Below are 22,245 nucleotides of genomic sequence, written 5' to 3' on the forward strand. Positions count from 1 at the left end.
TTTTTTAATTATATTTAGGCGCCCTAAAAAGTCCTCACGGTCTTATCACAGAGCACTGTGGATGAGCATTTCATTGAAAGTTCACGCCTACTTCCAAACCAATGTCCCAAAAATTGTCATAAGGTTTGGTTTTAACCACGGATCTTTTGTTTATGCGTTACCACTGCGCTACAGTTGTCCAGTTTGCTATTTGCTGAGCAGCTACGGCTGCCACTTGCTGAGCAGCTGCGGCGCCAATTGCTGAGCAGCTACGGCTACTCAATTTCTCATCCTACACGGCTGATCAGTTTCTCATTCTACAGGTGTTTTTATTGTCACATTATGAAGTCAAAGTTTCTCTTAACTTGAACTAAAAAATTAAAAGATTTCAAAATTTGCATCATAGGGTACTTTGATGTGTATGCCATCACCCCCATATAAGTGCACAGTGGGCCAGTGACTGGACAAAAATATAAAAACAAAAATCAGAATTTTGATGCCTAAATGGTGTCGAACCTATATAAAGACATTATAAAACAATTAAAAACCGTTTATATACACTTAAAGTTTTAATGAATATACTAATGCTGTGGTTGAAATAGACGCAAATGTAAATTAGAAAAAAAAAATTATAAAGAGAAAAATGTTGTTTAAAAAATCGATGGAAATAAATAAAATTTACATAAAATATTGCGCTTTTTAAAATATTATATTATAACTCTATATATTATCTAGATTTTAAAAGTTGTTAGACTAAAATTGGTATGTAATTAACATATTTATAGCAAATATGTTATAACTTTTACTTGTAATTGACAATATATTTTTTTAATTGCTACATCTTGCTTTTATACTCAGATATTTTAAAGCTTATATATGTTTGCTTTAATAATTTCATAAATCTGGCTGCCGCAAGGCGCCACTTAGGTTTTCTTTTACGTTTGAACTCTTTTACCTAACAAAAAATCTGTGATTGCGCTCAAAAATTTTTATTTTAAAAAACGTCGAAAACATATAAAACGGTCTTAGTCACACAAAACGTATTACTGAACAATAATATATATATATATATATATATATATATATATATATATATATATATATATATATATATATATATATATATATATATATATATATATATATATATATATATATATATATATATATATATATCCTAATAAAAATTTTGTTCTTATTTATTTAGCGCTTGTCAAACCAAATTGATTTAATAATCTATTTTGGTTGCTTTGGTTAAGACTATTCATTTTAGATGTTGAAATGCTGTTTTTATTTAGGCTTCATGAGTGTCACAAGAAGCAAAATTCAATAATTTATTTGACTCAACAGTCTTTCGTTTATTTATTTTGATTATGTTAAGAGATGGATTCATAGTAAACTAACCGGTGCAAGGTTTATTATAAAGAATTCAGCTCGGCTTAAAAATGATTTTAATACCACATTAATGAAGGATAGTAAAAATAAGCAACTAGGCAAACCTACATTATCATTTCAAGAATCATGATTAAAAACAAAGAAAAGTTGCAACTTTGTCAACTTCAAATTCTTGTGAATTATTGTTTGCTGAGCTTGTACTAATTATAGATTACGTTGTCAAAGATTTTTGTGAATGCATGGGAACAATATAAACATACAAATTTTAAAAATTCTGTAGACGCTCATAAAATCTGTTAATTAGAAAAACTAATTAATTAAGCTAAAATACAATTTTTTTCTACAGGAAAACAATTTTATCTAGCAACGTGTAATCATATTAAACTTAAATAAGTTTTGCTTTTAACGAGCAAGGGTCTCATAATAAAACAGGTGCTAAATAGTGTACATAGCGCAAATAAAACATATGTAACTAATAAAAGTTAGTTGCTGCTAATCAAAAATAGGTATCCATAGCAACTAAATAAAAAATATATTCACGTTTTTAAAAAGCCTCATATTGGTACTTATATAAAATTTGGTAAACATAGCACTCGTAAAATTATCTAAAAATACCAAAACTAGATTTTTGCTAACCGAAATTTAGTCCATAGCAACGAGTTAAAAAAATAACACCTTCATAAGAAGCGCAGACATCATATTATTACTTAACCTAATTTCAGTCAATATAGCCCTAATATTAAATTAATTATGAATTTTGTCCAGTAAAAGTGAATTCTGGCCCACTGTGAAGGGGTGTTCTTAGGTCAGCTAGGTTAGCATTATCAAGATCAGTGCCAACTGTGTACAATCTTATTTGAATCTATGCGTTCTTTTAAAAAATTTTTAAAAAACGAAACTCTCGTTCATACGTAATTTTTTTTAGTGCAAAACTTATTTAAAATTAATAAAATAAGAAAAAAATATCATTAAAAAATTATTATTATTAAAACAAATACAGCCTTTTTAATAATTCTCTTAATGTTTTATGACGACTTTTTTATCTGTGTTAACAATCAATTTAAATTACTATTATATTTTTTTATTTATTTTAACTAAATTAAGTTAATACATTTCGATTTTCTTTATTTATAATTATTTTTCTACTTTAAATTAATAAGAATAAAAGCTTAAATCGTCATCACTAGTAATTTAGAAGTAAATTAATAATTTAAATTAGTAATTTAGTAAATTAGTAATTTAATAGTAAATTATTATCGTGAGATTCAAAAATTAATAATAAAAATCAAAAACGTTTTCCTAATATTCCATACTATAATTCTTGAGGGAGTCATATTAATTGCTTCATCTTTTAAATATACTTTAACCAATAAAGTATATATATACATATATATATATACATATATATATATATATATATATATATATATATATATATATATATATATATATATATATATATATATATATATATATATATATATATATATATATATATATATATATATATATAAATCGAAATAACAAAATCTTAGCTTTTAAATAACATAGACTTAAAAAATTAAGTTTAAACTATAAACTGCTTTTGCCACTTTTTAATTTTAAAATATAAAAATTTTAATAATCACTATAATATATAATGAATAATAATATATAATATTAACACTATAAACACAGAAATAAACAATCTTTTTTTCTTTATTAGAAAAGTTTATTAAAAATTAAGATTTTAATTTATTAGAATAAAATACGGAGTTCTCTAACTTTTAAAGTAAAACGTTTGTCAATTATATTTTATGAACAGATAAACTTTATATATATTAAAACTAATATAATAATCAAATAATTAAACAACTCGCTTGCTTTTTTTTTAAATTATTCAAACAGATTGCGATACTACGTTTTGTTGTCATTGTAGACGGATGGTTGATACCTAAAATTTCAGTTTGTATTTTATCAACAGAATAATAAATTTCTAAAGCTTCGTTATATTTTCCCATATTGTTCAAACATTGTGCGATATTATGTTTTGTTGCCATTGTATCCGGATGGTTGATACCTAAAATTTCAGTTCGTATTTTATCAACAGAATAATAAATTTCTAAAGCTTCGTTATATTTTCCCATTTTGTTCAAACAGAATGCGATACAATGTTTTGTTGCCATTGTAGACGGATGGTTGATACCTAAAATTTTAGTTTTTTTTTTATCAACAGAATTAAAAATTTCTAACGCTTCGTTATATTTTCCCATTTTATTTAAACAGCTTGCGATATTATGTTTTGTTATCATTGCAGATGGATGATTGATACCTAAAACTTCAGTTTCTATTATATCAACAGAATAATAAATTTCTAAAGCTTCGTTAAATTTTCCCATATTGTCCAAACAGAGTGCGATATTATGTTTTGTTGTCATTGTAGATGGATGGTTTAAACCTAAGATTTTAGTTTGCATTTCATCAATAGACTCATAAATTTCTAAAGCTTCCTTATATTTTCCCATTTTGTTTAAACAGAATGCGATATTATGTTTTGTTGTCATTGTAGACGGATCGTTGATACCTAAAATTTCAGTTTTTATTTTATCAACAGAATAATAAATTTCTAAAGCTTCGTTATATTTTCCCTTATCTTGCAAACAGCTTGCGATATTATGTCTTGTATCAAGCGTGATTGTATTATTTTCACCATAAGTTTCTGTATTAAAACTTTGTACAGCTTTTAATATTTCAATTGCTTCTTCAAATAAACCTTTACATAATAATAATTTTTGAATAGAAGTCGTCATATGATGAAATGTTTCCGAAAATCTTAATCCGTTAGTGCGAAACATATAGATAAAATGAAAAACAAAATGATTTCCGTAATCTATGTGAACTTTTACATCTTTCAATTCAACGTTAAAATAATTTTCGATTAAATCAAGATATATATTTGTGCTTGAATTTCTCTTTTGAAAGCATTTACATGTTAACTGTGTAAGTTCGTGCATTGTGTATATTTTATCATCAAAACAGTTTAGTAAAGAATAACTCATTAGTAATCCAATAGCTTCATCTATTAAAGATTCATCGTTTGTTTCAATTTGATTTGAGATTTGTGTTATAAACTGTTTACTGATGTTTTGACCGTCGCAATGAGATAAACAGTTTAATATTTTTAATAGAAAAGGTTTATTTTTCTTTAATTTTATTAAAACTAAGTTAATTGCTTTTATTGCAGACTTCGATTCTTCTTCGGTCGGAAAGTTATTATTGTCTAATATTTCTGCTGGTGTTGATCTATATCGATCTATGTATTTTTCTATCGAAATTTTATGTATATTTATATATTTTAGTGCCTGAGTAATTGCAAACGGATGATAACCAAGTTCTTTAATTAAGTTTCTTATGTTCTCGTCGCTGTTTTCTCTAGTATTATGTTTTACATACGCGAATGCTTCTTCAGAAGAAAAAATATCAACTAGCATTTTATTTACATTATTTGACCACGTTCTCCATTGGGAGGTAATCAACGTGAATGAATTTGGTTTTCTTGAAATGTACATTGATAAATTTTTAACACTTTCATCGTCGACATTGTCAAAAACATATAAAGTTTTTTCATTTTTATAATAGTTGTGAATTTTTTCAATAATCACTTTTATATTCAAATAATCTCCTTTCGAATCATGAACCTCGATACCTAATATTTGACATTGGTTTCTCATTGAAGTTTGTAATATCGCATATGCTGCGTCAATCCAAACAACGTTTTTATAGAAGTTATACGATATTTCACAATATTTTCTGGCGATATGTGTCTTTCCGACACCCGACATTCCATATAATACTAAAGTTGGCTCGTTTGCATCTTGTAAAAAATAATCTTGAATTTCACAAAGTAGTTTCTTGCGTGAAAATAAATTTTCTGAAAAAGATTGAATACCTAAAAATAGACGTACGGTTAGATGTATTATAAAAAGTTCTTTTTTTGATTAAAATAAATTTAATATTATTTACTAAGTAAAAAGTTTCATCTTCTTATTAAACTTTTCGCTTTTTTTTAAATGCAGCGCGTTTTCATTAAATTTAAAAAAATTTTATTTATATGAAATTAAACTAGTTTGAAAAAGTTTTCGAATAAAGTTTTATCTTTATACTATAACAATTACATATAGTTTAATAAGGTTTCGTAAACAAAACTTAACGTAATGTACTTAGTGAACTAAACAGCTTGAAAAACATCAAACAGTTATGTTACTCTAGAGAATTCAAGTAAAAATACAATTTTTATTTTAAGCTGAGTTTTTGAGTTTAAATTCATGAAAAGGCCTATAAAATAAAAACATTTTTCATAGCGTGTGTTCTACCAACGTGTAATGAAAATGTTAGAATTTCATAAAACTATTTTTTTAAATCTTTTTTTTTTTGCATTACGAAATCTAAAGACTGTATAAATTTTTTAATTAACAAACATAATATATATGCAGTTTTCAACGTTTTGACAAACGTTCCAATCTTGTCAAAAAATCAAGATAGCCTCATCGAGCTGACCTGGAAAATGGCATAAGGAGTTTTAAATGAGATATGGGGTTTGAAAGCCTATGATATCTGGATCATAAAAATGTAAAAACTCATATCAAAACATTATATTCAAAAAAGTTATTCAACATTTAGTTTATTATTATTAAGAAAATAACAGCAGTAAAAAATTTTGCAAATCCACGGTACAAATAAATAAGTAATTCTTTAATTCACTATCAAAAACAAAATATACATGATTTTTTATTCAAGAGGGACTATTTTGAAAGTCTTAAGGCAGTTTTACAAATGTTTGCTGTTAAAATCAACAACACCTTTTTAAAGTTGAGTTTGACACATTTTTAAAGTTGAGTATTCTGGATGTGAAATGAGACGTTTATACCGTCGCCAATTATTATAAAACTAGTTTTAGTTAATAGTGAGCAAAAAACTAAAGTTTTACATCTTTAGTTTTTTGCTCACTATTAATTTCTAATGAAGTGTTCTTTCTCATGATGAAATCCTTGATATGAAAAATATTTAGTATGAACTTTTGCAGTCATATTTCCTGCAGAAAGTGCCAAGAAAAAGTGCTAGAAAAGAATTTTTTTTAAGTTAAAATTATGTTCCAAAACATTCCCAAAGTATGTCTTTAAAACAGCTTTGAACTTTCGCAATGCATCAATAAGGGAAAAAATGTGAAATGCTGCTTTCTTTTCAAACCCAAAACACGGACAGTGTCATCTGCTTCAAAAATGGGTTCACGAATGACGTTTACAAATTTTGTTGCACTCTTTACATCATTGCCAGAAAAAGCAAATGCTTAAAACGAAGCTTTGAGAGAACGAAATGTTTGCAGTTTTCCACATTTAATTTATAACTTTATTTCAAAACATTTCAAAACTCCTGCACCACCATTTGTTCCATGTTTGATGATATGGTCAGAAAATATCTTTCTTTCCAAAAAAACATAGTCAAGCAATACATTAAAGTCTTTACAGTGGATGATTGCTTTTTCCATGTTTTTTAAAGCCAAATTTTAGAAGGAGAATCAAAATTACCTGGTGTTAATGGTAAAGGTCTACAACTTTTAGCCTGACCAACACGAATAGTCCCATTTGGTGATGATACTTTTCGGCAAATAACTGTGGCAGCTTTTTAACCAGAAACTTTACTGACGTTTGCAACAAGTATTCTCATATTTTATTTGAATTTTCACTCATTTCAACAATGGGGAATACTTTTGCCAAAAATTGAAGTCCATTTAGAGCATCTGTGAAGATTTTTTTCACTTTCAAATTTTTAGCAGATATCGAATGGATGCTCTTGACTGAGCTTAAGCTGACCAATTTGACAGATGAGACAATAGTATGATTGCTCCGTTGTGAACACATTTGAATAAATTCCTTCAAAATTGAAAAGAGATTAATTACGTGTTTTTCTTCATCTATTCTCCTCATTGCTGAACGACATCCAAGTACTGTTTACTTTTTTAATTATGAACGGTGTTACCCAGCTTTGTTTATACAAAGAAAACAAACAGTTTTTGCGGTAAATATATCTTAATATTATTATTATTATTATTTATTCTTGTAACGATTATATATATATATATATATATATATATATATATATATATATATATATATATATATATATATATATATATATATATATATATATATATATATATATATATATAAGAGAGAGAGAGAGAGAGAGAGAGAGAGAGAGAGAGAGAGAGAGCCCGAAAGTCAAAAACGGCGGCATCTGGCGTGTTTCCTATGTTCACCTCCCACGTTTTTAAACTTTCCCCAGTGTTCACCTTAACGTTTTTCTTTAACTATATGTTACTTTGATCGTTTTTTGACGTTAGTGTTTTAAAAGTTTATCAAAAAATATTGTTTACATTTGTATGCTTTTTCAAATAAAAGTTTGGTTTTGGTCCTTACTCATGTGATTTGACCTGCTCTATTTTCGTTGCATCTGCTCAATAATGTCCTATCATCTGAAAAGTAAAGATAAACTTAATTGACATATTTTGTATCATATCATGCAATTGAATTAATAGGCTTGGACGAAAGCTCTAAATATTTTTACGTTACGTTGTAAATATTTTTACGTTACATTATAATAGAACACTTTAGATAGTTAGACTTAAGTAATTTTTAAGATGTTCTTACTAGAATCAGAAGTATATTTCACAAATGACTATTTCTTTTTAGGTTTATTCTTAGGTTTAGGTGATAAAAATAGCTTCTTTTTCTCTATCTTTGGTTTGCTTTCTATGCTGTTTCAGCTATTTTATTATAAGTGAAAAAACTTATAAATATTCTTAAATTCCTAGGAAAATATTATTTTGCAACCGTCAATAATTGTGCAAATAGAACTTTACAAAACGTAAATAATAACTGTTCAAAGAGATTAGTTGTGTAGCAATAACAATGGCGAAATTAGCACATTTTTTTTAAACATATCGCAAACCAAAAATCAAAATATGTTTCTGGAAAAATAGATTTGATTAAAAAAAATTATAATGATATTTTTTAAAATAAAATTTATTTATCATAATAAAGCATATAATATATGCTTTAACTTTTTCCCTAATTAATATTAAAACATAAGAAAATGTTTTTTGATTTTATAATCATTGTCTGTGAATGATTTATAAAAAATAAAATTGAAATTATCAACTGCGTATTCACTACTAACAAGTTACTACTAGCAAAGGTTATTAAAATTTAACTGCTTACTACATGGCTCTTTTTAAATAAAATTAAGCCATACACTTTGAAGTGTACTTACATATATTACAGAGTTTACTTTTCATATTAAAGAAAAAGAAATTCAATTAAAAAAAAAGACCTTTTTATAGCAATTACTAGAAAGGGGTTTTTTAACTTAAATTACAGAAAGTCGTAAATGCCTTAACTACTGTAACTTTTTATACCTTTGCTGACACTATTATAAAAAGAATCCTTTAGACTTGATTGCTTTTGCTATTTTTGTGAATTTATTAAAAGGATAGATAAGGGGATTGATGAAATGTAGTAGAAACTTATTTTCGTGCCTGCATATAGAAATCAATTCAAATTTTTTGTTTAATAAACATTTTTGATTTGCATGTGCAATAATTTCAAATTTTTTTTGAAGGCATAATATGCATTTTTTGGAAATATTGTTATATGCAAGTGATGTTTTAAGGATGGTCCTATTTACTATTAAACCTTTAATATTTTTTTTCTTTTATTTCCCATATGTGTTTTTACAGCATGATGTCTTTTAAATATTTTTAATTTTCAAAGGACTGCTTATGATTGGCAAAATATTTTTTCACCCTCTGTTAAGCCAATATATTGTTTATAAGGTACATTCTTAGAAAGAACAACGCATTTATATACCACGTTTTTTCATAAGCATATTCCACTCATAAAAAAATTGTTTTTTGTTTACAATTACAATTTTCTGTTGTTTTTTCGTTCAGGGTTTCTTATTTGTTTAATAAAGCATTTTTATGACCTCTTATAGTTCTTTTCATAGTTTTTGTGCACCTGTAACTTACTTTAATTGTATTTCGATTAAAAATTTTATGGAACTTATTTGAGGGCGGAAAGTGTTTATTGACCAATTTTAATCTAATAAATTAACTATCTAATGAAATAAAAAGAAAATTAATTTTTGTTATAAATTGAAGTTTTGTTAATTTGATCATTCGTTTATGATGAGACTCTATTGATAAAAAACAGTTAAAAAGAGTTAAATGAATAATTTTTAATAAGCTATTTTCTACCGATTTAAATATAATTATACATGCGTATATTGTATGTTAAAAATGAAATATTGGGATTTGGAAGAAGCTAAGATTAAACAAGCAAAAAAAAGACAATTATAATATATATGTTTAAAAAAAAAAAGTTTGAAACGATTTTCATTATATTAGTATCTAAGTATATTAAGGTTGATTAGTAATTGCTTTATAGTTATTGCTATAATTATTATTGTAATTGTTCTGTGTATTATTATAATAACTATTAATGCTAATATTAACTTTTTTTATCATGCTTATTAATATATAATTATTAATACTATCATTATTTATTAGTGCTTTATTTTATTTATTACATTGTCTAAGCAAGGCAGTAGACAACTTTTTTTGATGTTTGAGTAAAGCAACTTTAAAACATGAAGAGAACTCCATATTTAAGTATGACCTTATAAAGTTTACAGCCCCCCTAAAATTGAGGGGGCTGTAAACTTTATTAGGTCATAAAAACCGATCAACAAAAGATTATTGAATCAAATTTAAAATTCGTCGCATAATGTAGATTAAGTTTTAGATTGAAAAAAAAATAACAAAATTGACTCATTGCCCTCCTCTTTGGGGTTGGGGGGCTAACGTTTTGTAGTTTATGTTGCTACCAGTTTCCAATCACTGCATTTTTTTGCATAGCATCCTCATTCCTCATATATATAAACATACTTAAATATGGAGTTTTCTTCATGTTTTAAAGTTGCTTAGCTCAAACATCAAAAAAAGTTGAGTACGGCCTTGTTAAGGTTGAGTTTGAAAAGTTACAAATGGTAGATCAAATCCGCTGAAAAATTTTTTTTGATTTACGTTAATGACTTGAATAAAGCCATAAATCTACTTTGTATTATGTTTGCGGACAACGCTAACCTATTTCTTTCTAATAAAGATATTTAAACTTTTTTCTACGAAGAATGACGAGCTTAAAGACATTTCTACCTGGTTCAAATATAACAAGTTAACTATAAATACTAATAAAACAAAATATGCTATTTTTTATCCACATAAAAAAAAAGTATTATCTACCCATAAATATGCCTCCAATCTTTATTGATCAAATTGAGATTAAAAAAGTTAAATTAAATAGTGATTAAAACAGTAAAGTTTGTAACTGCGTTGCAACGTTTTTAAGAGTTTTTCATGGATGAACTTACTACATGGAAACATTGCATTAATTACATCAAACAAATAAGATTACTTTTAAGTAATCTTATTTGTTTGATGTAATAAAAAATAAAAAAAATAAAAGTTTTTAACATTGAACAAGGCCGACGACACGGGTTTTGAAGTGGGAGTGTCAATTCTTAAAAAAAGTATTCTATATCTAGAATTGTCTTCAAAAAAAAAACAACATAATAAGGTCCTTTAGAAAAAAAGTCGGTGCCCCCGTTCCCCGGTGTCTTCGGCTGTGTTGAATACATTTAATTCAGATGTATTTTAATACATGTATTTTAATACATCTGAATTAAATGTATTCAACACAGCCGAAGACACCGGGGAACGGGGGCACCGACTTTTTTTCTAAAGGACCTTATTATGTTGTTTTTTTTTGAAGACAATTCTAGATATAGAATACTTTTTTTAAGAATTGACACTCCCACTTCAAAACCCGTGTCGTCGGCCTTGTTCAATGTTAAAAACTTTTCTTTTTTTTATTTCGGTTCAAGTGAATTTGCTATACAATATTACAGCTAATATTACAGAAGATGAAATACCGTATTAAGTACTGATACAATATTACTGCTAATATTATAGGATACTGATACTGATGACAGCATGGAAGATGACTACAATTGAAGATTAAGTATAACCTTTTTGTGATTTAATATTAAGAAAATATCTCGAGATGAAAATTTTAGAGTTCATAGTTTCAAACAGAATATTTGAGTTGGAGTAATCAAACACGGTTAGTACGGATAATACCAACCTAAAGTTTAAAGCTGACCTAAAAACGCCACTTATGTGGGGTGAAAATAGCATATGGCCACACCAAACTCTGGATAAAATTTAAGTCGGATTAGTTTACTGATTGAGAATTTATGGCAGTTTGAGTTTATACTTTGTTCGACCTCAAAATGTTACCTATTACTGTGATATTTGGTTACAAATTTCCAGATAAAGTTTTTTCACTAAAAGAACCCTAGGGGAGATCCTTTGCGACTGATGAAATCTTTGACATGACAGAAGACGATGTGAATTTTGTATGCGCCGTTTGCATCAGTTATCATTAAGGAACACATTTTAAAGTTTTCAATTATTTTAGAAAATCTAGTTGAAAGATAAATCTCAAGCTTTTACAACTAAATTGAAACTTTTGAATGCTTCAATTATGTGAAGAATGTTTGGTTTGAAAAGTGAGTTTGAATAAGCAAGTTGCTGGAGCACATCCACATTTTTAAAAATTTTTCTGCATTCATTTCCCTTGAACTGGCCATTAAGATATGGGTTCAGTTAAATGTGGAGGGTAGCTGGCTTGTTGAAATGATGATTGACAACTCCTATAAGGAGATGCAATTCCATCGGTCGGATTATTTTCAAAATTATTTGGCAAATACAACAATCCCGCCAGATTGCTGGAAAGACTTGAGGCTAGATTTTAGTGAGCCCAGTGTTCGCAAGCTTAAAAATTTGGCAAGACACTTGGATTTGACGTCACACCATGTACAAGGGTGGATACATTAATGGGTTTCAAGACCACAAATTATATTTGCGACTTTTATATCGGAAGCCAAAATTAGTTCAACTCCCTTTGCATTAATCAGTGACCAAATTTCTTCAATGTTCGAGTAAGTTTCTGTCTAATCTTCTGATACTGCAACAAGAATTTGTCTCTTAACTCTGATCTTTTTGCCAGTTCTTTAAGTGAGAGGTTGTTTTTGAGGCGGTAAGCTAGAATCAATCCTTAACGCAGTATTAACAATGTTTTCACAAAACTTGAACCACGATCAATTCAGCGCTTACCAAAATATCCACCATAAAGTATGCAAGATTGAATAACATGATTCACAAGACTTGGTAATTCGTTGCAGTGAGCAACAACCCGATCTGTGCCAGAATATTCTTTTTCGTCGGTACATTTTAAGTCACTGCAGGAGAAAAAATCACGCAATTAATTGAGAGTTTCTAACAAAAATTTGGCTCTACCATTTTGCTGCTTGATGTTTGATTTACAGTTCAAATCAGTTCCTTTAATCAGTTGTTTGATAGTCCCGTATTTAATTGTACACTTACAAGAGCTAGAGAGGTCAATTTTGGCGCACTTGATAGTGGCTTGGCACTACTTTGACCTGAAATCAAAACATACATATTTTATCTTTATATTAAACTTGGTTCAGAAAATTTGCATCAAACTTTTAAATTATTTGTTTTCAAAGTGATTCGAAACTTGTTAAAAAATATATTTCCAGAACCTAACTTTTCTCTTTTTTTTAATATTTTTATTTGAATATTTATTTAAGTATAATTATTTACAGGGTGCATTTTTAATTGGAGACCTTGCAGATTCTTTAGTTTTATAGTTCGTTCAGGGGATATTTCTTTATTAAACAAAAATCTCGAGAAGCAATTTCTTTTGGCCTTTTTTTTCTCACTTGCATTGAATTGAAATTAAACAAAGGAGAGAATATAACTTTTTTCTCCTCTTATTTGCTGCGAAAAATTGTTTTACCTGACTCGGAGAGTCCTTGTGGTACCCGAGAATCGCTAATATTGATCTTTATCTTGTAGGGAAGAATATGCACCCATGATCCTAAAAATCTATCAGGCCATTTTACTGATTATATGTTTTCATTTCGATCTCTAAAGTAACAGTACACAATAGCAAATTTTATACCTTATTATAGTTCAAGAACCATTTTTTTACCAGAATATTTTTAGTAGATTAAAAATTATAAAAACTAAGAACCCTCAATTGGGATCATGGGTGCATACCAGTATGCTCCTTTGATCCTGCCTATATTCATCCTTGATCCTATGTGTGTATACTTGTTCCGAGATCAAATTTACACCATAAATGTGTAAGAATTATTTTCAAGTCGTCAAAATAAATATCAATAAAGTTATTATTAATTTTACTACAAATTTATCTTTCTTAAAAGTAGAAAAAATCAATGGAAAAAATGTTATTTTTTACTGAGGCTCAACGTTTTTTTTTTCATTACTTTCAAGATCAAGTTTTCTTTTCCTTGTCATGAAGATCTTATTTTGCATCCACTTAAAAAACGTTGCAACATTCATCCAGCCAGATGGGTTTGCAACCCCAACACATCCAGGTGGACCACCATTTATCATACTTCCTTTGAAATAAACTCTTGGAAAAATAAAAAATGGAGGAATTGAGTTTCCTATTTCATTAACTGATCAATAAACTGTTATCAATGTCCCTCTTTCTGCTGAAGTTATCCTTCCAACTTATTTATCTTCTTTTTCAGCAATTACTTTAACTGGTTTTTGAACAGTTGTGATGTCTCATCAACATTATATATGTTTTGTGGCTGAAATTTGTGTCGCAGACGAACATTTTTTAGGTTGGTGAAAAATTCTCCAACTGTGTAACAATTAAAAGCAGTTGCTTGTGCCATACTAGTAGCCTCTGGATTTCGTAAAAATAACTCATTCCTACGTAACATAAAACCACGAAGCCACTGTTTCCCAGCAATTTATAAACTTTTGCAAGATTTAGGAATGCCCTTAGAAAGAGTCATTGCAAATTCATAGGCAAGTTTTCGTGTTGTTTTGGTAGACAATCCATAGTGAGGTTTTGAAGCCCTTAAAAGATAGTCGGATAAAGATGTTTCTTTATCTTCTTTGTTGGTAAAGATCTGCATCTTAATGAAGTTAGGTTTGCAGACTGTACTTGGATTTAATTGAAATTTCCTTACATATCTCTTAAGTGTCATTCAAATGATTCCCCTCTCTTTAGATACACAATAAGCTGTACCACCATTAAAAATTGAATTAACAGCTGCTCGCATTTCATTTTTATTAACTTTACCTCTAGGTGGTCTATCGGTTTTTCTTTTTTTATGATACACCATATTTAATTGTGAAAAAATGAAAATTATTTATATAGTTTTGCTACATTCCTAATTTTTGGAAGAACGTTTATAAAGATTTTTAATTATTAGGATCTTCTTTATTAACAAACACACACTGATATATATATATATATATATATATATATATATATATATATATATATATATATATATATATATATATATATATATATAAATATATATATATATATATATATATATATATATATATATATATATATATATATATATATATATATATATATATATATATATATATATATATATATATACAAAAAAACACAAAATAATATACAATCTTCATTTTAAGGCTATATTTTGGAAAAAAAAATATATTTAAAAAAACAATATGACATATTGTACATGTTACTTTATTGGTTAAACATTTTGTGTGTGTATACACCTTTGATCACAGGATCAAAGGTGCATAAACGTATTAAGATCAAGGGTGCTAACCCGCTCAATTTTTACAAAAATTCTTTTTTTGTCATATTAGATGCTTCCATAGCTTACCAAAAGCAACCATACAAGAGGTGAATAGTTTAGTTACAAAATGACATACGCAAAATTATTCAACTCAAAATAATAATCAAGATATGGGGTTCCTTGTAAAAGTAAAAACATTACTTTTTATCGTCAAAATCAAACTCTTTAGAAATAAATTTAATAGTCGTCTACTGTCTAACCAAAACACAATTAATTTTGAAGATACGATATTTATAAAACGTTGGTTATCAGCCCTCTTTAATAAGTTATGTGAGTATGGAGATAACGCTATAGGATCAAAGGTGCTTACGGATCAAGGGTGCAAGTTCTCCCCCACAATTGGCATATTTGATTTACTTGGAAAATCGTAGTCTGTCAATTTTTCAGACAAAGCAAGCACATTAGTTATCAATTTTTATCATCCATCTTTAGCATTGTTGCATTTCACTAAATCCAACTGTACTAAATCAAATTATTCCTTTCCAAAATTTACAAACTTTACTTGAATTTATAAGGGATAAAAATCTACAAATATTATTAATTATAAACAATTAAAATCAAGGAAATAATTACTTAAATTACAAGAATTACATTTCTTACATAATTCTTTCCATTAAAAGATAATAGTTATTAAAATATATGACTTGTCATACTTGTTGACAATTTCGATGAGAATTTATTTGATGACACATTCTTCCAAAAGAATTTTACAGCTCTTCAAAGAACTATTCTTTTTTTCATATGGTTTTTTTCTGGCTGGCTCTTCAACTTTTTTATTTCTTAATTATTTTTGTTATCTTACCTAAATTTTTTTTTCCATGTTGGTGGCTTTATTTCAACATTTTTGAACATTTTGACCGTATTTTCTATCTTCATTGCTTATATTTTCACGCAACGCATGAGCCAAGTTAAACGACACTTTAATTAGCAAACTACTATTTTAGTTAATAAAATATAAATGTTAGTTGCAGCAATAACACAATTATAACAAAAACTATTGATATTATATAGTAAAACATTTTGGTAACCATTATTTTGAAAATAGTGACCGTATGTCACAGTAATCAGTAACGTTTTGACGTATAAGTAGCAATACTCTAAATTACCCGCAGTATTGGCAAAATTACATGCAGTATTGACAAAGTTATCTGCAGTATTGACAAAGTTACCTGCAGTATTGACGAAATTACCCGCAGTATTGACGAAATCACCCGCAATATTGCCAAAATATTTAAGAAATCCCAATTTTTATAAGGAGTTTTCATTGACTTATCAAAATCTTTGAATCAATTGATCACTAAATTCTATTTAAAAAATTAGAGTATTATGGAATCAAAGAAAACGTTTTAATGCTACTTAAAAGTTGTTTTTGCATTTATAAACAGTTCTTTGATATAAATTCAACTGTTTCTTCCGATTTATTAGATTTAACTTGTGGAGTCTTTCAGGGCTCTGCATTAGGACCCCTTCTTTTTCTTATTTGCATTATAAATCTCCCTAAAGCCACTAATTTAATGGCCCTCTTGTTCGCTGACGATACAAATCATTTTTTATCTCAATAATGCATAACAACATTGTTTCAAAATATGAACACTGAGTTAACAAAAACTTGTGACTGGTTTAAAATGAATAAATTGTCACTTAATATTTATAATATGAAATAGACACGTTTGTATCCAACTTCTAAAAAGAAAATACTGCCTAATGAAATGCCCGTTCTTTTTATTGACAAAATGCAAATAAACCTTAGCTGGAAATATCACATAGAATTTTTGCGTGACAAAGTTGCTAAAAGTATATAAAAAATGTATAAAGCCATAAATACTTTAAATAAACACACTTTAACACAACTATATTTCTCTTTTATCAATTGCCATATAAATTATCCAAACATTTCCTGGGGTAATACTAATAAATCTAAATGATTACCACTTTATTGTCAGCAGAAGCAAGTTCCTCGTCTTACCAATTGTAAAGATAGATTTGCTTATGCCAAGCCTCTATTATTTGAAATGAGCATTCTTAATATTTTTCAGCTGAATATTTTTAACATACTTTGTTTTATGTACAAACGTTAAATTAACGCATCTTCTATTCCTTTTCATAATCTATATATATATCTTATAAAAATAAAAGTAAATACAACTTAAGAAATGATAATTTATTTTTACAACTGTTTTTAAACTAATTTTGGAAAGTCAAGTATTTGATTTCGAGGAGCTTTTCTTTGGAACAGAATAGTTTTGAAAAACTTTGATTTTTTCTTCGATTAGAGTTACCCATTATTCAAAAAATAAATAAATAAAAGAAATCATTTTATTATCGAAAACACATTTTTATATTTTAACACTATAATAGTGAAGATATGTATACCTGTGTATGTATATAAACTTTTAACTAACCTGTTTTGCTGTCTTCATAACCAACCTGTTTATACATTTCACAACGTCGAAAAACGTAGACAAAAAGAACTTTTATGATACACGAAGATCTGACGGACACTTTTTAAGAACTGGATGAAAAAAAATTAAAAGGGCAAAAATTACAATAACAATTTCAAGAAAAAATTATAATAATAATTTAAAGAAGTCTATTTATCCACGCGAAATCATAATATCAAAAATGCTTAACCACAAAGTAGAACAACTGAATACAAAAATGTCTAATATATAAAAAAAAAATTAAAACATGAAGATTAAAGTGCACCAACTTTAAAAAACAATAAAGTTTATATCCAAAAAATATAAAAATCTGACGAATTGACCTTTATTAATTAAAAGTATGAAAAATAAAAAAGAGGAAAAGATACTTGCTTGAAAACTATTGATATAAGCATTTATTGACTGGAATCAACTTATTTTAACTTAGTAAGAAATACTCAATCATAAGATTATTCTTAGCACCCCAAACACCATAAACTAAGTCTATTTTTTTAGATAATTAATTATGCTTATCATCGTTGTATATCAATGATATGTGGAAAAAAATAATAATAATAAAATTTTTAAGTTTAAATTTAAAGATATTTAAAGTAATGGATATATCAAATTAATTAAAACAATTTTAACCAGAGATAAGGTGCAGAATATGTAATAAAAAATTTGTTAAACTTTGTTCTGCAAATTTGTTTGTATGCAAAATTTTTATTTCTAAGTAAATACTTAATTAATTGGGTTTAAAAAAAAAGGTCTTCAAAGATGAGTAAAATTAAAGTGTTTTTCCAAATGTATGTAAAGCTTAAATCGTAACAAACATTGAGTTCGAAAATATTAAGTACTTTTATCTCCATAAATAGGATAGATTAGGGTAATATGAGCACCTAGGTAAAATGAGCGTACTCAAAGATTTCTTAGATGTAAGCAGTGAAGTTAAAGTTGCTTTGTATTTTTTGAACTGACTTTATGTGGTCATAACAGGAATCAATACAATAAGCGTAAATTTATATGCAGAAACTAGCGGCTATCATCTAGCTAAAGCGCTCTAAAATTTTTTGCGTTGTTAAAATAATATCATCACGCTTGAATGTATCTGTGACACGAAATTTTGGTGCTTTTATTAGGAAATTATTTTTTCATAAAGAAAAATATGTTAGCTAAAAATCCGTTTTATTTTTGGTTGAAAAACAAGCATAGAAATGATTTTATGTAAAGATTTTTGTGTAATAAAATAACAGAGTCTTATACAATTTTGTGTATTAGACTCTGTTATTTTTAGATGTTTTTGAGCAACTCTAGGCAATAAATAGTTTCTATGTAATTTTTGCCTCAAAAATTTGCAACAAAATCTGTCTTTATTTCAATTTTATAAAAAAAATAAAACAGGCTACTGTTGTGGTAAACATCGTTTTTTAAAGAGCCATTGGAAAACAACCCATTTAGTTTTATTAATGTTTAGAGTTCAATAGTATGTTTTAAGTAAGAAAAATTTGACACCTAAAATACAGTAGAAAAACAGTCGCGCCTTTTTGAGTTTATTAAATCTAAATTTGACTAAAAATGATATCACCAACTCCAAACTACCGCTACTTTGATTTACATTTACACATAAACTTTTGAATACATATTATTGCTCACTTTTTGCATGTTCTGTAACATTTTATTCGTGTCTGATCTACACGAATATACCAAAGATACTTCTGCTGGTCATTTCAGCACACCAAATTAGGCTTCGACCTTTATAAAATATTTTTGCTTTTTTATAGAAAAGTATTAATTACAATTATAAAAAAGAAATCAAAAACATTTTTTTCTTTTTTTTTTTTTTTTTTATACCTAAAATTTGTCGAGATGTAAAAGTAGGGGAGAGTGGGGTAATGGCGAACGCGGGGTAACTCCGAACATGGTCAAAACAGCATTGTAAAAAAATAAATTCGACAATTTTTTTTTACCTGCTGAGAAGGGATCCTATGCTCAGTTCCAGACGTGCAGTAGTGTAATGAAGCTGCGGATGTTGTTCACTATAATTTGATTTTAAATTTTTCTGATAATTTTATGAACTTTTTTCAACACTCTGTTGTAGCTTCTATGGAAATAAAGTCACTCCTTTTTTTTGTTTTTGTTGCATAATATAGTTTTTAGACTTAGTTATTACAATTAGCTTTTTATTCGCTATTACACAACAGTGCTTGTGATTGCCCCCCAATGTGTTCGGAATTACCCCACGTAGGCAGGGTAATTCCGAACACCAATGGTTTTATTTCTGGCATAAATTTTTATTTTATAATAAGATTTTTAAAAATTCCTTTTGAGGGTTTGTGACTGAGTAGTTAAACTAATTGATAAGCAATAAATATGATCAATTTTGTATAACTGGTGTCTTTGATTCGCATTCCCGCTTAGGTGTTCGCCAATACCCCACTCTCCCCTATGCATAAAAAACACTAATATTAATTTTTTATTATGTGATATCATTCACAGTTTTAACGATAATCATTTGTATATATTTTATTATTATTACCGGTCGCCACTTTTATAATCACTTTAAGTGCATATTTGTCATTAATAATTTTTATATTAATATTCTTGAACAGCAGCTGTGCTAAATAAAAGTAATACAGTTCAACAAAAACGTATAAACTAAAAACGATTGCTTTCACGAGTATTAAAGATGCCGGCTACAACAACAACAACAACAACTACTACTACTAATACTACTACTACAACTACTACTACTACTACTACTACTACTACTACTACTACTACTACTACTACTACTACTACTACTACTACTACTACTACTACTACTACTACTACTACTACTACTACTACTACTACTACTACTACTACTACTACAACTACTACTACTACTACTACTACTACTACTACCACTACTACTACTACTACTACTACTACTACTACTACTACTACTACTACTACAACAACTATTACTACTACTACTACTACTACTACTACAACTACTACTACTACTACTACTACTACTACTACTAATAAAAGCATCATTGAAGCATTGAATTAAAAATAATGGGCGTTTATATAAAAAATTACCCGTAAAACAACTAAATTTATGGCAATCTTCTTGATTTGATGTCATATAGCTTTGAAAAGCAGTTGTGCTAAAAAAGAATATAAAGTTTTATTGAATGTTATAAACATGGTTTGAAAAAACTAACAACAATAAAAATGTTACATAATATTAACTCACATAAAATAAACGATACTTCTTACAAATCTTCACATATAATTATAAAAGCATACAAAACATTATTATAGCCGTATTTATATACACGCACTTTTTTAACATATTAGTTTATTTGAAATAAACGTTTTAAATTTTAAAAAATGAAATTAAATGAAGCATTTAATATCTGAAAGAAAAACCTTGTTTTTTTAGATGCTTTTGTTTGCCTAAAACACAAAGCATGTTTGATTTTTAATAAAACAATGATGAACATATTAACTATTAAAGGTGAAAAACTTATGATACGAAATATGACACTTCGATTAAAAATTATGATATACTGTATATTAAGGTTAAGAGTTTGTTATTGACTTTATGTAAAAGAATATGATAAAAATCTTCTATAGGGTAGATTTGGGTAATATTTTCACCGAGGTAATATGAGCATATCAAAAGGTTTCTAAGTTGCAAGCAGTGAAGTTCAAGTTGCATTGTATTTTTTGAACTGACTTAATGAGGTCATAAAAGAAAGTAATATAATTGTTATTGAATTTATGTAAAAGAATATGATAAAAATCTTCTATAGGATAGATTTGGGTAATATTTACAACGAGGTAATATGAGCATATCAAAAGATTTCTAAGTTGCAAGCACTGAAGTTCAAGTTGCAATGTATTTTTTGAATTGACTTAATGAGGTCATAAAAGAAAGCAATGTAAATAGTGCAAATTTATACACATAATAATTCACGGCTTTCATCTTTTTTTTTTTTTTGTAGTTATATTAGGTGCTCCCAGAAGTCCTTACGGTCTTATCACAGACCACCACATGAGAGCATTTAACAAGAGGTTCACGCCTCCTTCCGTACCAATGTCGCTTGTTGGGCTAAAACTGGTCGTGAACCACGGACCTCTGGGTTCTGAGCCAGAACTCTAACCACTGCGCCACGGCTGCTCAATTAATACCGGCTTTGTCAAAAATTAAAATCGGCGTCATCTAATTAAAACGCAACTCAATTTTTTGTGATTTTAAATTGTTATAACTACACATAAAAGAATCTGTGGTTCAAAACTTTGATGTTGAAATATAGATTAATTTTTTTTCGTAAAGATATCAATATTAGCTATAAATCCGTTCCATTTTTTTGACTTCATATAAAAACACCATTTTCGTGTAATATGAGGATGCTCAAATTACCCAGTAATTTTTTTTTTAATTATTTAGATTAAAGTCTTAAAAGTAATATTGTTTCAATAAAAGGTAGCTTAAAATTTGATCTTTTATTAAAAAAAATTTTTTATAACGAATCATTATATTTCACAAATTAGTTCTAACCCAGCCGGCTTGTATCTTGTATTGTAAATAGCCAGAGTATTTATC

At 27.4% G+C, this 22,245-nt stretch overlaps 1 protein-coding gene across 6 annotated transcripts; it reads right to left on the reverse strand.

Annotated features, from left to right (window-relative positions):
* Positions 1–3,161: 3,161 nt before the first annotated feature.
* Positions 3,162–21,027, reverse strand: LOC136075194 (uncharacterized). Of its 6 annotated transcripts, none has more exons than XM_065787653.1 (5): positions 20,890–21,021; positions 20,733–20,800; positions 17,631–17,740; positions 17,158–17,228; positions 3,162–5,284 (listed from the first exon to the last, which is right to left on the reverse strand). In XM_065787653.1, the coding sequence occupies exon 5, from the start codon at positions 5,193–5,195 to the stop codon at positions 3,213–3,215; it is 1,983 nt and encodes a 660-aa protein (XP_065643725.1). In that variant the 5' UTR covers positions 5,196–5,284; positions 17,158–17,228; positions 17,631–17,740; positions 20,733–20,800; positions 20,890–21,021; the 3' UTR covers positions 3,162–3,212. The 6 variants fall into 6 exon arrangements, with proteins under 6 accessions (XP_065643725.1, XP_065643724.1, XP_065643723.1 ...); XM_065787652.1 differs by having other exon boundaries at positions 3,162–5,302; XM_065787651.1 differs by having other exon boundaries at positions 3,162–5,302; positions 17,158–17,336.
* Positions 21,028–22,245: the final 1,218 nt, after the last annotated feature.

Source organism: Hydra vulgaris, chromosome 01, assembly GCF_038396675.1.
Source record: "Hydra vulgaris chromosome 01, alternate assembly HydraT2T_AEP".
NCBI lineage: Eukaryota > Metazoa > Cnidaria > Hydrozoa > Anthoathecata > Hydridae > Hydra > Hydra vulgaris.

Bases quoted from the DNA above. Each gene is read 5' to 3' on its own strand.
- LOC136075194 (XM_065787648.1), bottom strand. From the start codon at position 20,778: ATGACATCAAATCAAGAAGATTGCCATAAATTTAGTTGTTTTACGG. The intron at 5,303-20,732 runs GTAATTTTTTAT...GTCTATTTTTAG, and splicing joins TAAATTTAGTTGTTTTACGG to GTATTCAATCTTTTTCAGAA.